General features: G+C 41.3%; 1 protein-coding gene across 4 annotated transcripts in view; it reads left to right on the plus strand.

The window, feature by feature from the left end:
* Positions 1 to 2,466, plus strand: part of sema6a (sema domain, transmembrane domain (TM), and cytoplasmic domain, (semaphorin) 6A) — a 105,607-nt gene extending 103,141 nt beyond the window's left edge. For all 4 annotated transcript variants that reach the window (XM_080468272.1, XM_080468270.1, XM_080468271.1 and 1 more), the window contains one exon: positions 259 to 2,466. In XM_080468272.1, coding sequence (XP_080324398.1) covers positions 259 to 1,418 — 1,160 coding nt within the window. In that variant the 3' untranslated portion in view covers positions 1,419 to 2,466. The remainder of the gene's footprint in view (positions 1 to 258) is intronic.
* Positions 2,467 to 17,687: the final 15,221 nt, after the last annotated feature.

Below are 17,687 nucleotides of genomic sequence, written 5' to 3' on the forward strand. Positions count from 1 at the left end.
TCAAGATGGGATAAATCCTTCTGCATTTGCATGTTTTTCATGATTTTCTTTAAACCTCTAATCTTTTTGCCCTGAATATATCTTTTAATTATTGTAATTGAGTATTGTTTTTTTTTCTCATTTGGTTGGTCTAATAATACGCACCTTTATTCTAACAGCTTTTCTTAGAAACAAGTTCCTTCAAAACAGCCTACGGCATTGGTGTCATCTTTCCTTTCACTCTGCCAGTCTCAATGTCATCTCTTCATCTCTCCACAGGTGTGATCCGCGAGAGTTACCAGAAGGGTCGCGACCAGCTGGTTCCCGTGACCCTGCTGGCTATCGCTGTCATCCTGGCATTTGCCATGGGCGCCATCTTCTCCGGCATCATTGTTTACTGCGTGTGTGACCACCGGCGCCGGGACATAGACCTGACGGGCCGGAAGGAAAAGGACAGCCACCACCTTCACTCTCGACGCGGATCCATGAACAGTGTGACCAAGCTGACCGGCCTGTTTGAGACACAGGCCAAAGATGGCCGCCCCGAGGCAATCCTCACGCCGCTGATGCACAATGGGAGACTGACACCAAATGGTAAGATGTTGATAAAAGCAGACCAGCACCACCTGGACCTCGCTGCCCTCCCAACGCCTGAATCCACCCCAATGCAACCACGTCGGAAGCCGAGCCGGGGAAGTCGAGAGTGGGAAAGAAATCAGAACCTCATCAATGCCTGCACCAAGGACATGCCACCCATGGGTTCCCCTGTTATCTCGACAGACCTTCCCCTCAGGGCCTCACCGGGACACATCCCCAGCGTGGTCGTCTTACCCCTGCCGCAGCATCAGCATCAGCTTCAACCTCATTTGCAGCAGCATCAGTCCTACCAGCATGAGTACGTCGAGCAGCCCCATCACAGCGATTTGAGCATGAGCCATGGTGTCATGGACGACCAGGGCGCCACCCTGGAGTACAAGACAGTGAAGAGCCCATGTCACAACCTCAACATGGGGGATTCAGATGCGGTGCTTCCTCCTCGTGTTCCCCAACGGGAAGCGTCTCTCACCGTCCCTCCTGCTGTCCCGCAGATGGGAAAACGACTGGAGGTTCACTCCTCAGTGTACGGGCTCCGGAAAGGGTCGGCGTCTGCTGCTTGCGGGTCCTCCGCCCTAAAGAAACACAACACCAACTCATCCAACTCCTCTCATTTGGCAAGACATCACAGCTTCAACCGTGTGGAGACTCCTCCGCCTGCACCCCAGAGGGTGGACTCCATACAAATGACAGCACAGGGCATATCTCTGTCACGGCAGCCTGGAATAAGCTCCTACGGTTCACTGCCTCGAACAGGCATCAAATATCTGAAGCCCGATGTCCCTCCCAAGCCTTCCGTAGTGTCACTCTCAACAAAAGTCAAGTCAAGTGACTCTGGCACATAGTCATCTTGTTGACCCGTCAGTCCAATGTGAAAAGACAGTGGTGAAAGAGGTTTTCTGAATGAACAAGAGTAAAAAACAGGGATTACTGTACAACTTGCATCTCCTTTTAGTGTTTGTTTGTTTTTGTTGTACAGTACAGTGGAACATGCAACACGTTTTTTAAAAAAAAAAAAAAAAAAAACACTTTGTTTTTATATAAATATGTAAATAATATACAATGGTTGTTGTCAGTTGTTGCCGTCATCGAGCTCACGCTCTGGCTGGCTCCCAGTTCCTCTGTTCACTCACATGGGAACATGTGCTACTGAAAAAGAAGAAACTCGTCCTGAATATTTCCTCCATCGGCACCCTGTAGCATTCAAGACAGTGGCTCTCTTGTATGTGGTGTCTTTGGCCACCAGGACTTGACTTGATACTTTATCATGCTGGTAAAAGCACAGAAGAAGACAACAGGGGAAGGGTGAGGTAGTGTTTTGGAGAGCAATTGTCGTACAGTATCTGAGGACGGGAGAATTTGAGCGATCGAGCACTCAGACAGATCGAGTTTGGACTGAAAGGACAGACAGCTGCTCTGAGTTCTGTCGGAAACTGTGAAAAGCCTCTCAGTGTTACAGCAATCAAGTCCCACCTGGCTTTGACTTGAAGCCGGGGGCCAGAAGAATCTTCTACTGTACTGGTTACTGAATAACACACGACTGTTAATACTAATAGCTTGTTGTATTTATTTTTATTAAGTGCTTTTGGAAAACAAAACAGAAAACAGACTGACTTTCTAGGCTTGGAGAGAGAGAGAGGACAAAGAAGAGATCTTTTAATATTAATTAATCAATTGTGAGATAAAAAAATAAAAAAATATTTAAAGTCATTAAACTGGAGCCAGTAGAACTATCTTCAAGACTTAAGGTCCACTCGGTCTTACTGTGTGCTCTGTGAGACCGGCAGCTTGAGATATACATAACCTCTGTAACCAGGAGGAGATATTTATTTAAACTGTGCCAGACTGGGACTTTAACCTTTGTGGACCAGAATTTCCATTGTTTTAGACCAATCATTTAAAAAAAAAAAAAAAAAAAAAAAAAAAAGACTACCTGTATCTCACCCTTTCACTCCTCCAGTGAGCATCCCCGTCCCAATCAGCACTGTGGTTTTGTGTGAGTCAGAAACATTCGTCCTGATTGGTCGCTGGCTTACCGGTGCCATCCAAGCTCACTGTTGCATGTTGCAAATACAAGCTGCAGCAACAATGTGGGAATCTGCATACACACATACAGAAAAGAAGCTGTACGTGAGGCTGCAGGCGAGCGGAGTGACGCCTCCACGGCGGAGCGCGTCCTGCTTTCTCGCGGCGTCGCACGGATGAGCAGGCGAAGAAAAAGAAAACTATAAAAACATCTGTGTTGCCTGCTTCTCTTTCCACATGTAAATTTGTGCCTTACACCCTAAAGTAGTGACAATGTTTTCTTTGATAGCTGTTAACTTTGTCTCCTTGTTGTATTTTTTTTAATTATTTTTCTTACGTCATGACATTTCCCTGGTTTGATAAGATGCAATTAATGAATGTAGGTGTTATCGTTGTAATGTTTGTCCCTAGACATGACACACTTACAGTCCTGAGGAAAGGGAGGAAGGAGTGTCCCCGTTCTCCTCTCACTCTTTCTCTCCAACACACACACACACACACACACACACACACACACGCACACACACACACACACACACACACACACACACACACACACACACACACACACACACACACACACACACACACACACACACATATTTGTGGTTCATTTCAGATTGTGCCATTAATGCGCTTAAAGCAGCCCTTTATGTTGTGTTGGCATTGTCGATGAAGACGTTGTGAGTATTTTTGATTTTCTCTTTTATACAATTTCAGAGTCCTGGTATTTGTTTTTACTTGTTTTTGCTGTCTGTTTGGAGTGATGGTTAATTGACTGATGAACTGAAAAATTAATATTTGTTACTTGAGAAGGCCAATGTATGTGCGTCTTTCTGGTGCACTGCAATAATGATGCAAATACAACAACACAGCAGACGTACAGTATGAGACACACACGAGCACCAGGTCTGGTCACACAGTTGCAGGCTTGTGTGCATCCTATCATTCATTTCGTTGGCAGTTAGTTGCATAAACAGGCTGGTTCCTGTGAAGAAAGTTGACCTTTTAAAACAACAATATTAAAAACTTATATTTTAACCCTTTTTTTTGTAAGAGAAAAACGTTTTTTTTTGCTTCACTAACTCTTGTTATCAAGGCCTTATGATTGGCTGAGAGTTTGACTAATCCGACCTTTTCACTTTCAATTCCTTTTTACTTGAGCATTTTTTTATTGATTACGCCCCACCCCCGCCCTGAGCACCTAAACCATTGGAGCACTCCCTTAGTGTTGTATGTGTAGATAGGTAAAAGTTTTCTTGATATCAAGCAATTTTCTGTTTCTCTATGGAGAAAAGCCAACTGCGTCTCAATCCACAGCTAAAATCAGAAGGATGTGTAGGATGTGGGACCTGACTTAACGTGTACATGGACACCTGCTGGGTTTTCTGGTTGCAAATGACAGGGTCACGGGAAACAAATCGAGGTCAAGTCGGGAGGAAGGTGTCCAGTCCAAAGCATGACTCAGGGTCAGCTGACACAAGCATCCCTGTATTTATGATCCTCAAATTGCAACTAACCCAGGATTAACATGAAGATGTGTGCTCAGTCCAAACTTCAGAACGCCACTGTGTTGCAATGTGGTGACTGGGCACAAAACCCAGGCCCTGTTTACACCCTCCGGTGTGCTGAGTGCATGAACCAGCAGCTTTTTCCCAGGCCTGAAATAACGCTGATGTACAACTAAATATTTCTTGTTCAGTTGGTGTTGTCTCTCTCCTGGGATGTCCGCACAGCGTGTGAACAACAAAACTTGTCTTGGTCAGAAGGTTGAATGTCCACTCTCTGTGTAGACAAGTGAATTGTAGCTGCGGGTGCATTTGAGATTCAGCAACGTCAAACATTTTTTGACACCAGAGCAAAGGCTTGAGCATTTTTCCAAAAGCTGGATTAGGTTTGACTGTGAAGGCTGCTGTGGACAGTGAGGTTCTTTGGTGTGTGCCTTGTTGTCTTTCACCCTTGTTATGATACACTGCTATTAGATGCAAATCGACATCTCTTCTCAACTTCTCAAACTTTTGAACTTTGTAAGCTTGTAAGATATTGTGACGTCACAAAGTTTTTTGCCCTACTCTCTCCACTTCCTTAACATCTGATTCACAGCTTAATGTATGTTGTAAAGAAAAAAAACTCTTTAATTTAATGCAAAATGTAATTAAAAAAAAATAAAAAAAATAAAATTCTTGTCATGAAGACTGTAACATGTCCTTGATTTTTTTATTTTATTATTTTCATTCATGCTTTTGTTGCTTTTTTTACACCGGGATTGTGAATTCTTGAATTTTGTACAACACTGGGGAAAAGTGGATCTGCACAGAAATTTAAAGGATCCTTTTGATGAAGACTGCTTTTGAAGGCAATACTGTACTTCTTTAACCTAACCTTCTTTAAAAAATGTTTGTGTGTAGACAGTAGAAGTCTGAGCTCTATTACAATATTGATCCTGTCCATTCAGTGAAGCAAAACGTTTGATGGAGACAAACTGGCAAATTTACTTTTATCAGATTAGCGTGAGAGACGCTCAACATCAACAATGTAGTTGTAGTTTATTGTGAGCATTAGAGGCTCCGGTGTAGTGCAGTTTTGCCGTAATACATTTATGTTTAATACAAGATGTTTATTTTAACACACAGTTACATGACAGCATCTATGAGAAGACAGTAACCGGAGGCACAGGGTTGTAGTAGGTTGCACTCTCCTCATTGTGAGAAATTTCCTGGTTCAAGTCTGGACTTTTCTATGTTGCGGTTCAATGTTCTGCCTGTTTGTGAGTGGGTTTTCTTCAGGTACTTCAGGTACACAGTCCAAAAACACACATTTGAGAAGTTGGTAACTTGCACTGGGATGAGTCGTTGTCATGACCAATGTGTACCCCACCTTCACCACCCGCCTCCCACCCACTTCACTAAGTTGGATAAAACAGTTCAGAAGATCTATGAAAGTACTTTATATGTAGTTTGGACCTGATGTTTCTGTTACACTCTTGGTTTCGCCCTGTAGTCTGGATCATTATTTTTAATACATTCACAATAGATGTCAAATATTTAGATTTTTTAAATTAGTTAAGCAAATAAAGTATTTATACTGTATGTATATGTTTTTCTATTGACGCTCTACATTCTGAAAACCACAGTTTCATCTAGTAAAATTAAGTCATGCTTTGTTCCTACTTTGAAGATGAAATTAAACCAAACCCTAAAATGTTTGAAGAGGAACATTAAACTCCTCCGACACAAACTTGAAACACTTGATTGTGAAACTGCCATCTTGAGTCACTCCTGTTTGACCTGACACCTCCCAATGAACCTTTCATCATGTACCAGTCTCACATATCTTAACAACAAATCCCTTCATCCATCGAAGATCACTGCTGACTAACGCTGACCGGTGCGGCTCCCGTTTCAAATTAGTGTCTCCTCCTTCGAATGTAAGCACATCTTCGGTCAAATCTTGCCTTGAATTGTGGCTTTGGCAGGTAGTTTGACACCCCTTCCTTTGATGCGGAGGTGAGTCATAAGTTACAATCATCGGTACGAGTCTGACGACTGCCGGGAGATCAGATAACTGGGATGTGGTGCAGCTAATGAGGCTTGTCGCTGCCTCCACAATGCCGCTTTGTGCAGGTCCCATTCAGGCACCCGTGTGTTGTTGCCTGTTCAGAGATCAAAATCAAGATATTTACCATCAAGCCTTTTTTCAGCATGACAAGCACACAATTGTTCCTAATGATGACTGGTGTGAGCTGGTATGATCGCCGAGATAGTTTGAGGCCTTCAAAGGTTAGTTATTAAGAGGCCAGAGCAGGGGGGGATGGGAGGAGGGGATTGATTGGCAGAGATAAAGATGTGTCAGATTTCAGGACAGAAAAAAAGAAAAAAAACAGAAAGTAGGAGAAAGTTGACGTCACTCAGCCTGGCTGCTGTTTGAAAAATGCATTTTTTGGGGGGTTTTATTCAAGAGGTCAAGAGCATACCTTAAAATGAAAGGTTTGTGTGATCTGTAGGTGTCCAATAATGACTGGATGGAATTTGGTGGGACTTTGTATTATGTAAAAAAAAATTTCTCCTAAACCCAGTTTTTAAGTGCTGCAATAAGCAATTATTGTTAAAGCAGCCACATTCATAATAAATGTGTGACATTAAAACTGTTTTCAGTGTATCCACTACACTCTTTTTATTTAAAAATAAATTATCCAAATTCTGGAGAAGTATAGTTTGAAATATTCTGTCTTGTAAAAAGACCCCACCCCAAAACTCCTTTGATATTATTCGACTTACTTCATGGAAATAGTCATCTTTCCTCATTTAGCTGATGTGGCACAATAATTAAGTTGTAATTTATGTGTGCAGTGATGTTTGCCAAGTTGTCTGATAATGAAGTTATTGAATGTTTCAGATTGCCCCTTTTATTTTACCCGGTTTGCTTATTGACGGCCTCTGTGCTGTTTTAGTGCTTCTGACAGTGTATAGAGACCAATACGGGAGATATAACCCAAAGAAAAGCCTTTTTTTTAGCCAGTTGTTTACTTTACGAAGACATGAGATCTGTCTTTGGCCATTTCATGCACTCAGGTTTTACAGACAATTGTTCTGGGAAGTGAGAATCTGCCAACTTTATTGTATTGAGCTGAGCTCCTCCTGTCTCTCACTGCTTCTGACTGCGCGGTGGAAACAGGTCAAACCAGTCAGGCTGAGCACAGAGCTGTGGGCGTTCACGACATGGGATATCAGATCTATGTTATTTATTCATTTTCTTTTCTCTATCTTGAGGAAATGGAAACTTAAATCAAGAGTTAGATTTGCTTGCAGCTTTACTCACACACTAAACAGACTAGAATCAAATTATAGTATGTAAGCGTATATAATGTTTGGCCGTGGCCCAGCACCATTGCTCATCAAAACAAATTAAACAAAGTGAACTATTTGGAAAAAAAGTGGATTCGATGGATATAATTGTTGGTCATTTGTTTGGAGAATAAATTCACTTTAACTTGCTTGTTGTATTAAGCTGGATATTACGGTGAATGAGGCGGCGCTGCTGAAAGCAGCCATGATGCTTCTTCATTTGGAAACGGGCCCTTCCCAAATGGTAACTACCCCAAGTCTCAGCTGCATTAATGCAGCAGATGAATAGATTGTTGATTAGCGGTTGAGGTTAAAATCCCATATGATGCCAATTTTTTGCCGGGATGATTAGTAGGAATCACTAAAATCTAGTTCGTGACCTCACATTATGTCATGTCAGTCAGCGAGATCATGCTCTTCCCCCGAAAGCAAAAGAGGGCAGTCAGACCAGCAAACCAGCTAGTCAGTCAGCTGTTTAACCCCGCAGCCAGCAAGCCTTAAAGTCCACCATCCAATCATCCGTGCAGCCAACAGGCACCCCGCCCCCACCAATGGCTCACTACTCTAATCCACCTTGGCCCTGGCAATGCTCATTTTGAGTGCCACGCAATCTGTGGTCACAACAAGCTTATCTGCGTGCTAATCCGCGCTGCCCCGTCCAGCAATCATTATCCTCTCACTGATACCGTCTACATCCGTCGCTGCCTTTAATGGAACACATCCTACCATCTTTTTTTTAATGCGTTTTTCCACCCCCAAATAGTTGCTCACGTTATAATGGCTCAGGCACAAAAGAAATAGACGCAAAAGGCACATGAAGTAGATGAAAAGCTGAAGAAGGGACAATTATCTGTCCAGTGGACTATAGCCAGTTGATATTTAAATAAAGTCAAAATAGACAGAGAACCAGACAGACACACAAAAATATTCAAGCGCATACATAATCGTGAATAATATGTCTCCTGTGAATTAATGAGTCATTAATAAGGGTCATTCCTCCCTTTAATGACCATCCTCTGTGTGTGTGTGTGTGTGTGTGTGTGTGTGTGTGTGTGTGTGTGTGTGTGTGTGTGTGTGTGTGTGTGTGTGTGTGTTTTAATGCTTGGTAGCATACAGCATAGTGAAATAATAATAATGTAAATAGTTTCGACCTTTATTATATAGTTATTATATTGTTTTCTGAAGAATAAATAAATAATGAATTTGTTATTTCTGAACAAGTTCATTCATGACTGTGGGTCTACACTTGATTGGAAGATGGGAAAAATGTATATTCCTGTAACATGTACTAGATCAATCAACACAAGAATGGCTGTTGGCTGTGGTACAGTGTATTGTCCTCCAATTCCGCTCTCAACGGTTCGATCCTTATCTCTGGTCCATGCGTTGAGTAAAGGCTGCAGTTAACCAATGGTCCAAGCATAGGCGTGGCCAGTTTTTCAAGTTTTGGATTCCTCCATACACCATACAAGTAAAGCACGGGAGCATTCAGGAGGTTTTGAGAGTAGATTCCTTAGAAAGCTTCTACTACATCAACAGCACAAGGGAACGCTAAAATATATTTTTTTTAAAAAGAGGTTGAAATAAGTATTTATCTGCTTTCGCAAACTGTAAATGGTTTTCTTGCTCATTCTGTGAGCATTTAAATTCCCATTCATCGCAAGCAAAAAGCATTTCTTTCAATTAAATGAGCTGTCATTTGAAAATAACCACTCATAACCACATTTATTTCAATTGTTTATGGCCGAGGAGAAAACATATAAAACCTGCGAAATAGGGCTACCGCGGGAACCAATGTGAGAAACAATGTGCATCTCCGTACAATCTTGCCCATTTCTAATCCAGACACTTAGGATAAACAATCTTAGCGGGGCTACACACAGCATGTTGAGACTCATTTGTAAACCAGCCTAATGGAGATGCTTCACAACAGTAAATAGAAAAACACTTATTAATTTGACCGGCGTTACTGTATCTGCACTTCAAGAACTGGAAAGACGCACAACGCCAAACAAATTATTAGTTGTCTGTAGCAGCTAAATACTAACGATAAAGATTTTTAAAAAGTCAAGTGGTCATAAAGCATCAGTCATAATCTCCACTTTGCTGAGGATCTCTGTGAGTTAATGGCTGGCAACAATATTTCGCGGCACTTTATGAGTTGTGCACTGAACAATATCTGCTTCATTTCTTATTATGCTGATTAGGTCTTGCAGCACTCTGGATGCGGGCCAAAATCCGAGTGTGGAGTAGACATTATTGCCTTGTCGAATACATAAAAGCACACAGGAGACATTTTACCCTTGTAGGAAGCACATTAACACATCTCAAGCACTCGAAATGGCAATAAACGTAGCTTAAGCCATTTAGGTGGTCTTGTTGTGAAGTCGAGAGACATGGAGGGGTGCACACAATAAAATAGCCTTTTCATGCTGCTGCCGCTATTGTTGCTTTTGAATTGTGAAGCTTGGCAGTTACAAAAAGCAAAATTGAACGTGTAATTCAAACAATAAAATTCTATCATTGTCATGTACAAAATGAAAGTGGGTGAATGAAATAAAATACAGAAGAGTATTACTGATAGCAGAGTTTTTTCAGATTATGCAAGTGTGTCTTTGTTCGTTCCCCAGAGAAAAAATGATGTCCACATTCATGCAAAATTCAAAATGTGTGTCATTTTGAGTTTTCCATTAGCAGTAAAGCTGCACTTGCTCCATGAACCTTAACCAGGACTCCATTAAAAATGCTTTGAAGGGACTCATGATACGATGGTTCACTGAGAAAGCAAGACGTGCTGAAGAGATGGGGAGCTGTCGTGGTGATAACAGCCTATTCTTGTATGATCTACAGCGCATTAAAGCATGCATCATTCAAACTTCTCAGAACCCTCCCCAAAAAAAAATCCAACCGAAGAATCTCAGTAAGGATTCGCAGGAACAAGGGCGAGAGCAACTGTCTCTCACGCTTTGGAAAAAAAAAAGCCTGAGGCTGTAAAGAACCAGCAAGGAGGAGTATACCTCAGAGAGTTCTGATGGCAGAGTGAGCAGGGAAAAGAGCCAGGCCTTGTTCTGCCGTTATAAGCCCTACACTGCACACACCGACGAACAAGCAAGGGAGAAATTGGCAGTGGGAATAAGGGCAAGATGGTGTAAATTTGGAGCACAAAAGGCTTACGGGGGCACTGCGCATTCATCCCTGTGGCCACACACACACACACGCGCACACGCACGCACGCACGCACGCACGCACGCACGCACGCACACACGCACACTATGCACGGGGCTTAAGCGGTGGCCGTGGAGAATGGCTGGTGAGGAGATCAAAACAAAACCCATGGGTGATGTTGGAGGGGAGCTCTGGGATGGAGGTCTGCTCCTCATCCACTGGTCATATGCACAATCGGACGTGCCCACACTCGCACAGTTATTCACCAAGTCTGGGAGCGAGAATGACCATGACCAGAGAGGGAGAGATAACCCAAAATTCACACCACCAGAATACAGAAACCAAAACTCATCACACACACACACACACACACACACACACACACACACACACACACACACACACACACACACACACACACACACACACACACACACACACACACACACACACACACACACACACACACACACACACACACACACACACACACACACACACACACACACACACACACACACACACACAGAGCTGAAGGCTCTCAATAGCTGATATTGCCAGGAGTGCAAGGATAATCCTGTGAAACTGTGTTTGTGTGGAGAAACTTGGTTTCTGTGTCCAGGAGAAGGCATCCTCCAAATGCAGTGAGGCGATGCCAATCAACTTTTTGCCACTAAAATCTGTGAATTCTTTTTTTTTTTTTTCAGGGCCGTCAGCCTATTTGATGGGTGAAAATAACAGCAACACACCAACTACATCCAATTATTAACTTTCATGGCAAAGCACATGTTCTGGGTACTCAATCAGTTACTGCAAAGCATCCAGTGTGAACGCTGTATGTGTACAATGAAAGAAATACAGTGAGTTATAGTTGCAACACGGATGATTGTGAGTCAGTCTTGCTTGAACTGCAGGTGTTGTGGGTGGAAGGAAAATGCTGTGATAATTCAGCAAGAACCAAAATGTCAGCATTTACAGGACTGATGCTCCTATTAATGGTGTCAACCTGAGCGAGCTCAGAGTCACAACTGAGGCGACAACAATGGAAAAGGGAAATGTCATTTGATTTATGGCTTTGCATACGTTGTTAATTTAGCATGAGGACAGACTAATCAGTGAGTCTGGGTATAAACAACTGCACTGCTGAAGCTGTGAACCGGAGCAGCTCGGCTGTTTACTGAGCTGCGTGCATCTTGAATAACCGTGAGTGTGGACTGACAGTCGCAAATCTTTTTTTTTGCAAATTATTGAGTGGCTTTCAGTACCTGAATAAGATGTAACAAAAAGGAATGACACTTTGTTTGCAAACCGCATCTATATTTCCACATGTTTGTACTTTATATTTGCTGTTGATGTAAGGAGGGAACTTCATTAAACAACTTTCTGAATCTAACAGTTCAATGTTCACACTATTTATGTGGTGATTAGCAGGTGATCAGAACAGAGAAAAGAAGTTCTCTTGGATTTTCACACTCTTACCTCTGTTACTTTCTGCATAATCAGGTGGAGCACTACGCATGCTTTTGATCAAATATTTTTTTTTTTTTTATGTGTTTACCTTTATTTCCTTTTATTCAATCATTAATAAGTAGAAATAATGAATGCCTTTGAATGTGGTCTGAACAGCCGTAACCACTTTGACCTTCATGTGTGAATAATCCGATTTCATTACTGACTTCAGCTATCCTGTTATTTTTAAATAACACTTTACTCTTCATTGTACAATTTCAATCATTTGACTCTCGTCACTTTAATTCTGAATTATTTCATAAAGTTATTGTGAGGGTTTATAGTGAGGTTAGCACAGGAAAATATATCTGAATTGAATCCAGGCTTGGGGGGGCTATGTGGAGTTTTTCCAGTCTCCTCCTGGTAGTTTTTCGAAGTAATCCAGTTTTCCTCCACAGTCCCAAAACATGCATATTAGATGTATTGGTGTTCTCATATTGACTGTAGGTGATGTGTGTGTGTGCATGTGTGTGCTTCTGTTTTAACCCTTCCTTCACCCGTAGTCAGCTGGGATGGAATCAGAAGCAAATGTGTCACATGTCTTACAAGTTTGCAATATTTCAGTCATGCACAGCATTCAGTAGTTCTAATGCACTTCAACTGTAATCAATGTGTTGATGTATAGTATCCATACATAAATGACTGGAATTGTCCTTATAGTCCTTGACCCAAAACCAGCTTCCGTGCCTCTGCAGTGGTCATGAATGTGAGAAAAAGAGGCTTTAAGAGTGGAGTGTGTTGAAAGTCTCACCTCCTTCCCACCCACCCGGGCCACTGCGACAGGGGACAGGAGTGAAAACATGCCTGCATGAAAGCTGACACATACTTGCTAATCCGTGAACATCCATCAACTCTGAATAAAGTAACACTGTTTGTCATCTTGCCTGCCATGTTAGAGTCTTTAGACATGTAATCAAACATCTTGTCTTCATTCCAGTATTAGAAACTTTGAATCCTGCAGGATGATGTTAACTTAGTCAACCCTATTAAAACTCTTGCGCACATGAAAAGTTAGAAGAATATACGTGTGCTCTTTGGAAGAAAAAAAATAAATAAATCTCCAAATAAACTTGACATCTTTAGCTATTTTTTTTCTATGTATTCACTGGTAAACTGATCCCCACAGACTTGATAAACGGCAACATTAAGAAATTCTTCGTATTGCACACAGCTTCATATTGTTTGTGTTTACAATATTTGCCAACAATACATATATAATTATTATCAGTAGTTGAAGCCATAAGTGCATTATAAATGTTAATTTATCGAGATATTGAAATTGGGTTTCTTCCGTCTTTACAAGAGCAAACAAGATAATAATCATTTAAAAAAAAAAAAAAAAGTTTCTTATTTGAGTAGAATTCCCTCTGCTTTGGCTGTATTTATGACCTAAACTGATTGGATATGGTCATGAAAATGAGCATAATTTCCCTCAAAGTGCTTTACCTCTGCTTTTAATGATAAGAAAGAGCACATTTCAGTTTCGACAGTTCTTTTATTATTTGTTTTTATAGTCTTTCAAATTCTATTTAATGTTGCAGAAGCTCTGCCCTGGCATTGCCCTCACAGTTGCATCACTGATTTCTTTAAAAAAAAAAAAAAAAAAAAAAGCCTTCAGAAAAACACTGGTCTGGAAAATTAATGAGCATGTCATCAGCAAGAGCGATTCATGGAGATTCATGACTGTTTACATTATCCTCGTCTCTCTGACTCCTGCTTATTAGGAAGAGAAGATGTTAATGACGAGGTGAAATGGAAAGGCAAAGAAAGGATGAAAAGGGGGAGTGGGTTCATAACATTTGGTAGACCAAATGGTGTCTGCAAAATGGATGTTTGATTTGGTATATTTTTAAACTGTTTAAAGAAAATATCTTTCAAAAAAATAAGTGATATTCTTGTTAAGAGAATCTTTTCCTTGGTGTCTTAAGGATACCAGCAGGGGGTTGATGCTTTGCTATACTGATGCATTAATCCACATACTTAAGTGAACATCCCAATGGTCATCCAAAAAAAAGGGAGAGGGGAGGTAATATGTTGACAAGGGTATACGCTCTAACGCAAAAACCCAATGAAATGAAAAGTGTGTAGTACTGTCTCTGTTATCCAGTCAGCTACAACTTTAGATGGTGTCACTCACTGTGTGTTGTACTGTGCCCGCGTGGTTCAACACTTTGCAAGAAGGAAAACATGAGCAGGTCAGCAGGTTCTTGTACTAGCTTTTAAAAGTAAATGAAAACATTCCCTCTATTACGCCGTAACTTCAAAACCCAAAGTCAAAAAGCTGGATGAACGAGTCATTGGTTAAAAATAACCTGGAAGCGCCATAGAAACGGCACTAATGGACTGTTTAAGTTACACGCTATGCTGTCCATTGCCAAGTTTCGAACAGGAAAGTCCTTGCTACTCCAAAAACAACTTGGAATTCCGATTTGCCGGCCGTGGTTCAGCTGGTAGAGCATGTTGCAGGTTCGATCCCCCATTTACCTGTCCTGATGCCAGAATGTCCTTGAACTGAACCCACAATTGCTCCTAATGTATGGATCGAGTGTCTTTCAAGGCAGCCGTCTCCAATGGCGTGTGAATGCAAAGAGCTGTTGAATCAGTGGAAAAGTACTACATAAGTGAAATCCATGTGCTTAAATTCCTTTGATAATAATGTGAAAAATTTGATCGTTGTGGTAGTTTTACAATAAGTTCCGCCATTTCTTCTTCCTGAAAATATATCAAATGCTTGATGCCTCCGAGATATTTTCAGTTTCCTACCAAACACAATTCTTTTATTGACTTTCTTTCCTGCTCTGCCTCCATATCTTTAGATGTTGACCTTTGCCCTGAGGCCAATCATGCCTTCAGCTAATTAGCTGATGTGTGTCCACACTGAACTGTTGTTTACTACTCACGCGCTATTTTTCAAACAGAAAATGGGTGGAATTTATTCATTTTAAAGAAAGTGGCCTGTGGGTGAACTGCTGGTTATGTGACAAGTGTCTCTGTGTGTGTGTGTGTGTGTGTGTGTGTGTGTGTGTGTGTGTGTGTGTGTGTGTGTGTGTGTTTTCTTTTTCTTTTCTTTTAGCGTACTCCCTCCGCAACGTGGAAACCACAGGACTCTCTAGCCACCTTTTTCTGTCAAAAAAGTTTCTTTTATTTTACACCTTCCTAACATGAAGTGACAACTTGAATTTCTCTTGTCAGCGACTATGTCATGCTCACCAGCAGGCTAAAACAATATTCAATTACACGGTGGCAAAACATACAAAAAAACAAAAAGTACAAAATATATAAAGGCAACATCCCAGCTTTTAAAAAAAAAAAAAGATATTCTATTTTTATTCACAAAATATATTACATTAATTCAAAACACAGTGCACTGGGATAGGGAAAATACAGTGATCATAAATAATAATATAATAATATAATAAAAATAACAGTCACATGTTTAGTCTACCAACCAGTGCTGGCAGAGGGTGCAACAAATAGATATTGAACGTGAATTCAATTCAAAAGCATTTCTTTCAGTAATTTCTGGAAAACTTATTGCACTGAGCAGAAATTTGAATTGAAAAAAATTCAACTCATTCTTCTGGAAACATGTCATCACTACAAAAAGATGTCTGCTCATAGAGAAAAAAAAAATCAATTCACCACAGTTATAAAAATTTCCTCTCCTGAAAACCACGACTCTCTTCACAAAATACTCTTGATGATAATTCTGGGAAATTCTGTTGGACTAAATGAAAGGAGGTGCGCTCCTGCAGTCATGTCATGAACATCGCCAATATTTTATTTTTCTGCTTTTGGAAGACCGTTTGAATTCAAAGGAGTCCGGTAATACAAGGGACGTCATGTTGTTTTTCATACACTAAACTAAAAGTCCAAACATCTTTCCTGATGAGTGAGTGTTTCCTCATTTTCAGCAGTCACACCCTCTATCCATCATTCGTAGCTGCTGTACCTGCTGTCTAACTTTGGCTGATGGGAGGACTGGAGATGACATCGAGCAAAAACCAACATTTACGTCTTTTGGAGGAATTCAATAAAGTCAATTAAAGGCTGTTTTCTCAATGAAATGATTCCATTACGTTGGTTCTAGTGAGGACGATAAGTCTCCTATGGCTGATTAAGTTAGCGTATATACTCGGAAGGGAATCTGTGTGAACTAATAACACCTGACAGCCGTTGTCTGGGGAGAAAGTAACTCAGCCACATTAGGCTGCATCAGATGAAAAGAAGTGACAGGCATGGTGTGATAATCACTTCTTTGTGCTTGAATTTCACCAAACCGTTCCATTTTTGAACTTGAAAAGGACAAACTTGAGAAGAACTGATACTTTATCTAAATGACATTGGGAGCAGGTGGCTTTGGCTTGCTTGTGAAAGAGTCAAAGATGTAATGTCTCGCAGAGTTCAAACTGGAGCATCCTCCCAGTATTATAGCCAGAGCAACAGAAAAATTAACTGCACACTCTTGACGGAGGATTTCTTTGTAGCCCATATTAGGCCAAATGTGTCCTCAACAGCTCATATGGAATTAGACCAAATGGAGGAGACAAGGAGTTCATCGCCTGTATCACAAGTGCAGCACTAGAGAGAAAAATATTGCAGTACGTGGGAAGCACGGAGGCTTGTGTAACGTCTTTGGCTCTGACACAGCCGAGAGTAGTCATCCTCGGCCTGAGGACCTGAGATATGCTTAAACACACCCACAAGACGGTACTTGCTTTAGTGCATAAAGACGAGGGGAAAGGTCGTTGGATGTTATCTTACTCTGAGGTAGTCAAACGCAAAAGGTGGGTGATATTCTGTAAACAGGTGTATATTGGTGCACAATGCACAGACAAGTACAGACAGAAGGCTATGAAAGTACACCAAATGGGAAGACAAATACGACACAATCATCAACAACAAGGAAGAAAATAGGAGGATTTTATTATGTCCATCCATCCATCTTCTGTACCGCTTTAGTTTTGATTATTGTCTTCATCCATACACCATCACTCCTCTGCTTTCTCCAACTAACGATATCAATATCAAGGACCAAGATACCATTCCTGCCTGTGACATGCAAATGTGCTTTGATAGAACTAGGAAGATGTGACAGAGATAATCATGGCTTGAGAAGAGACGCCAACTTCTGATGTCAATTGTGCAAAAAGAGCTGCTGCAATGAGGGTCGCTGGGGATGAAAGCTGTGCAATGTCTCGAGTCAACGTCATGGGATCTCCGACACTTTCAGAGAATTCTAGCAGGTTGTTGGTGGATTCACTGCAGTTTGCACAAGACCACAGATCTTAATCTACTACGACGGATATCATAAATGACGATCTTCCGTCTGAGACAACCAGAATCCCAGAGAGTGCAGTTGCCATCAGCGTCGCAGGGTACTGGAGCCGAGTAAAGGGAGGGTACACCTTCAACAGGCAAACAGTCCATCACAGAGCAAACACAATGAGACAGACAACCACTGACGTTCATAGTCATGCCTACAGGCAAGTTCAGTCATCAATTAACCTTGTACGCATGTTTTGGGGCTATGGGAGGAAACTAGAGTTCATTGAGAAAAACCCACACAGG

The sequence above is a fragment of the Lipophrys pholis genome (genome assembly GCF_963383615.2).
Source record: "Lipophrys pholis genome assembly, chromosome: 7".
Classification (NCBI taxonomy): Eukaryota; Metazoa; Chordata; class Actinopteri; order Blenniiformes; family Blenniidae; genus Lipophrys; species Lipophrys pholis.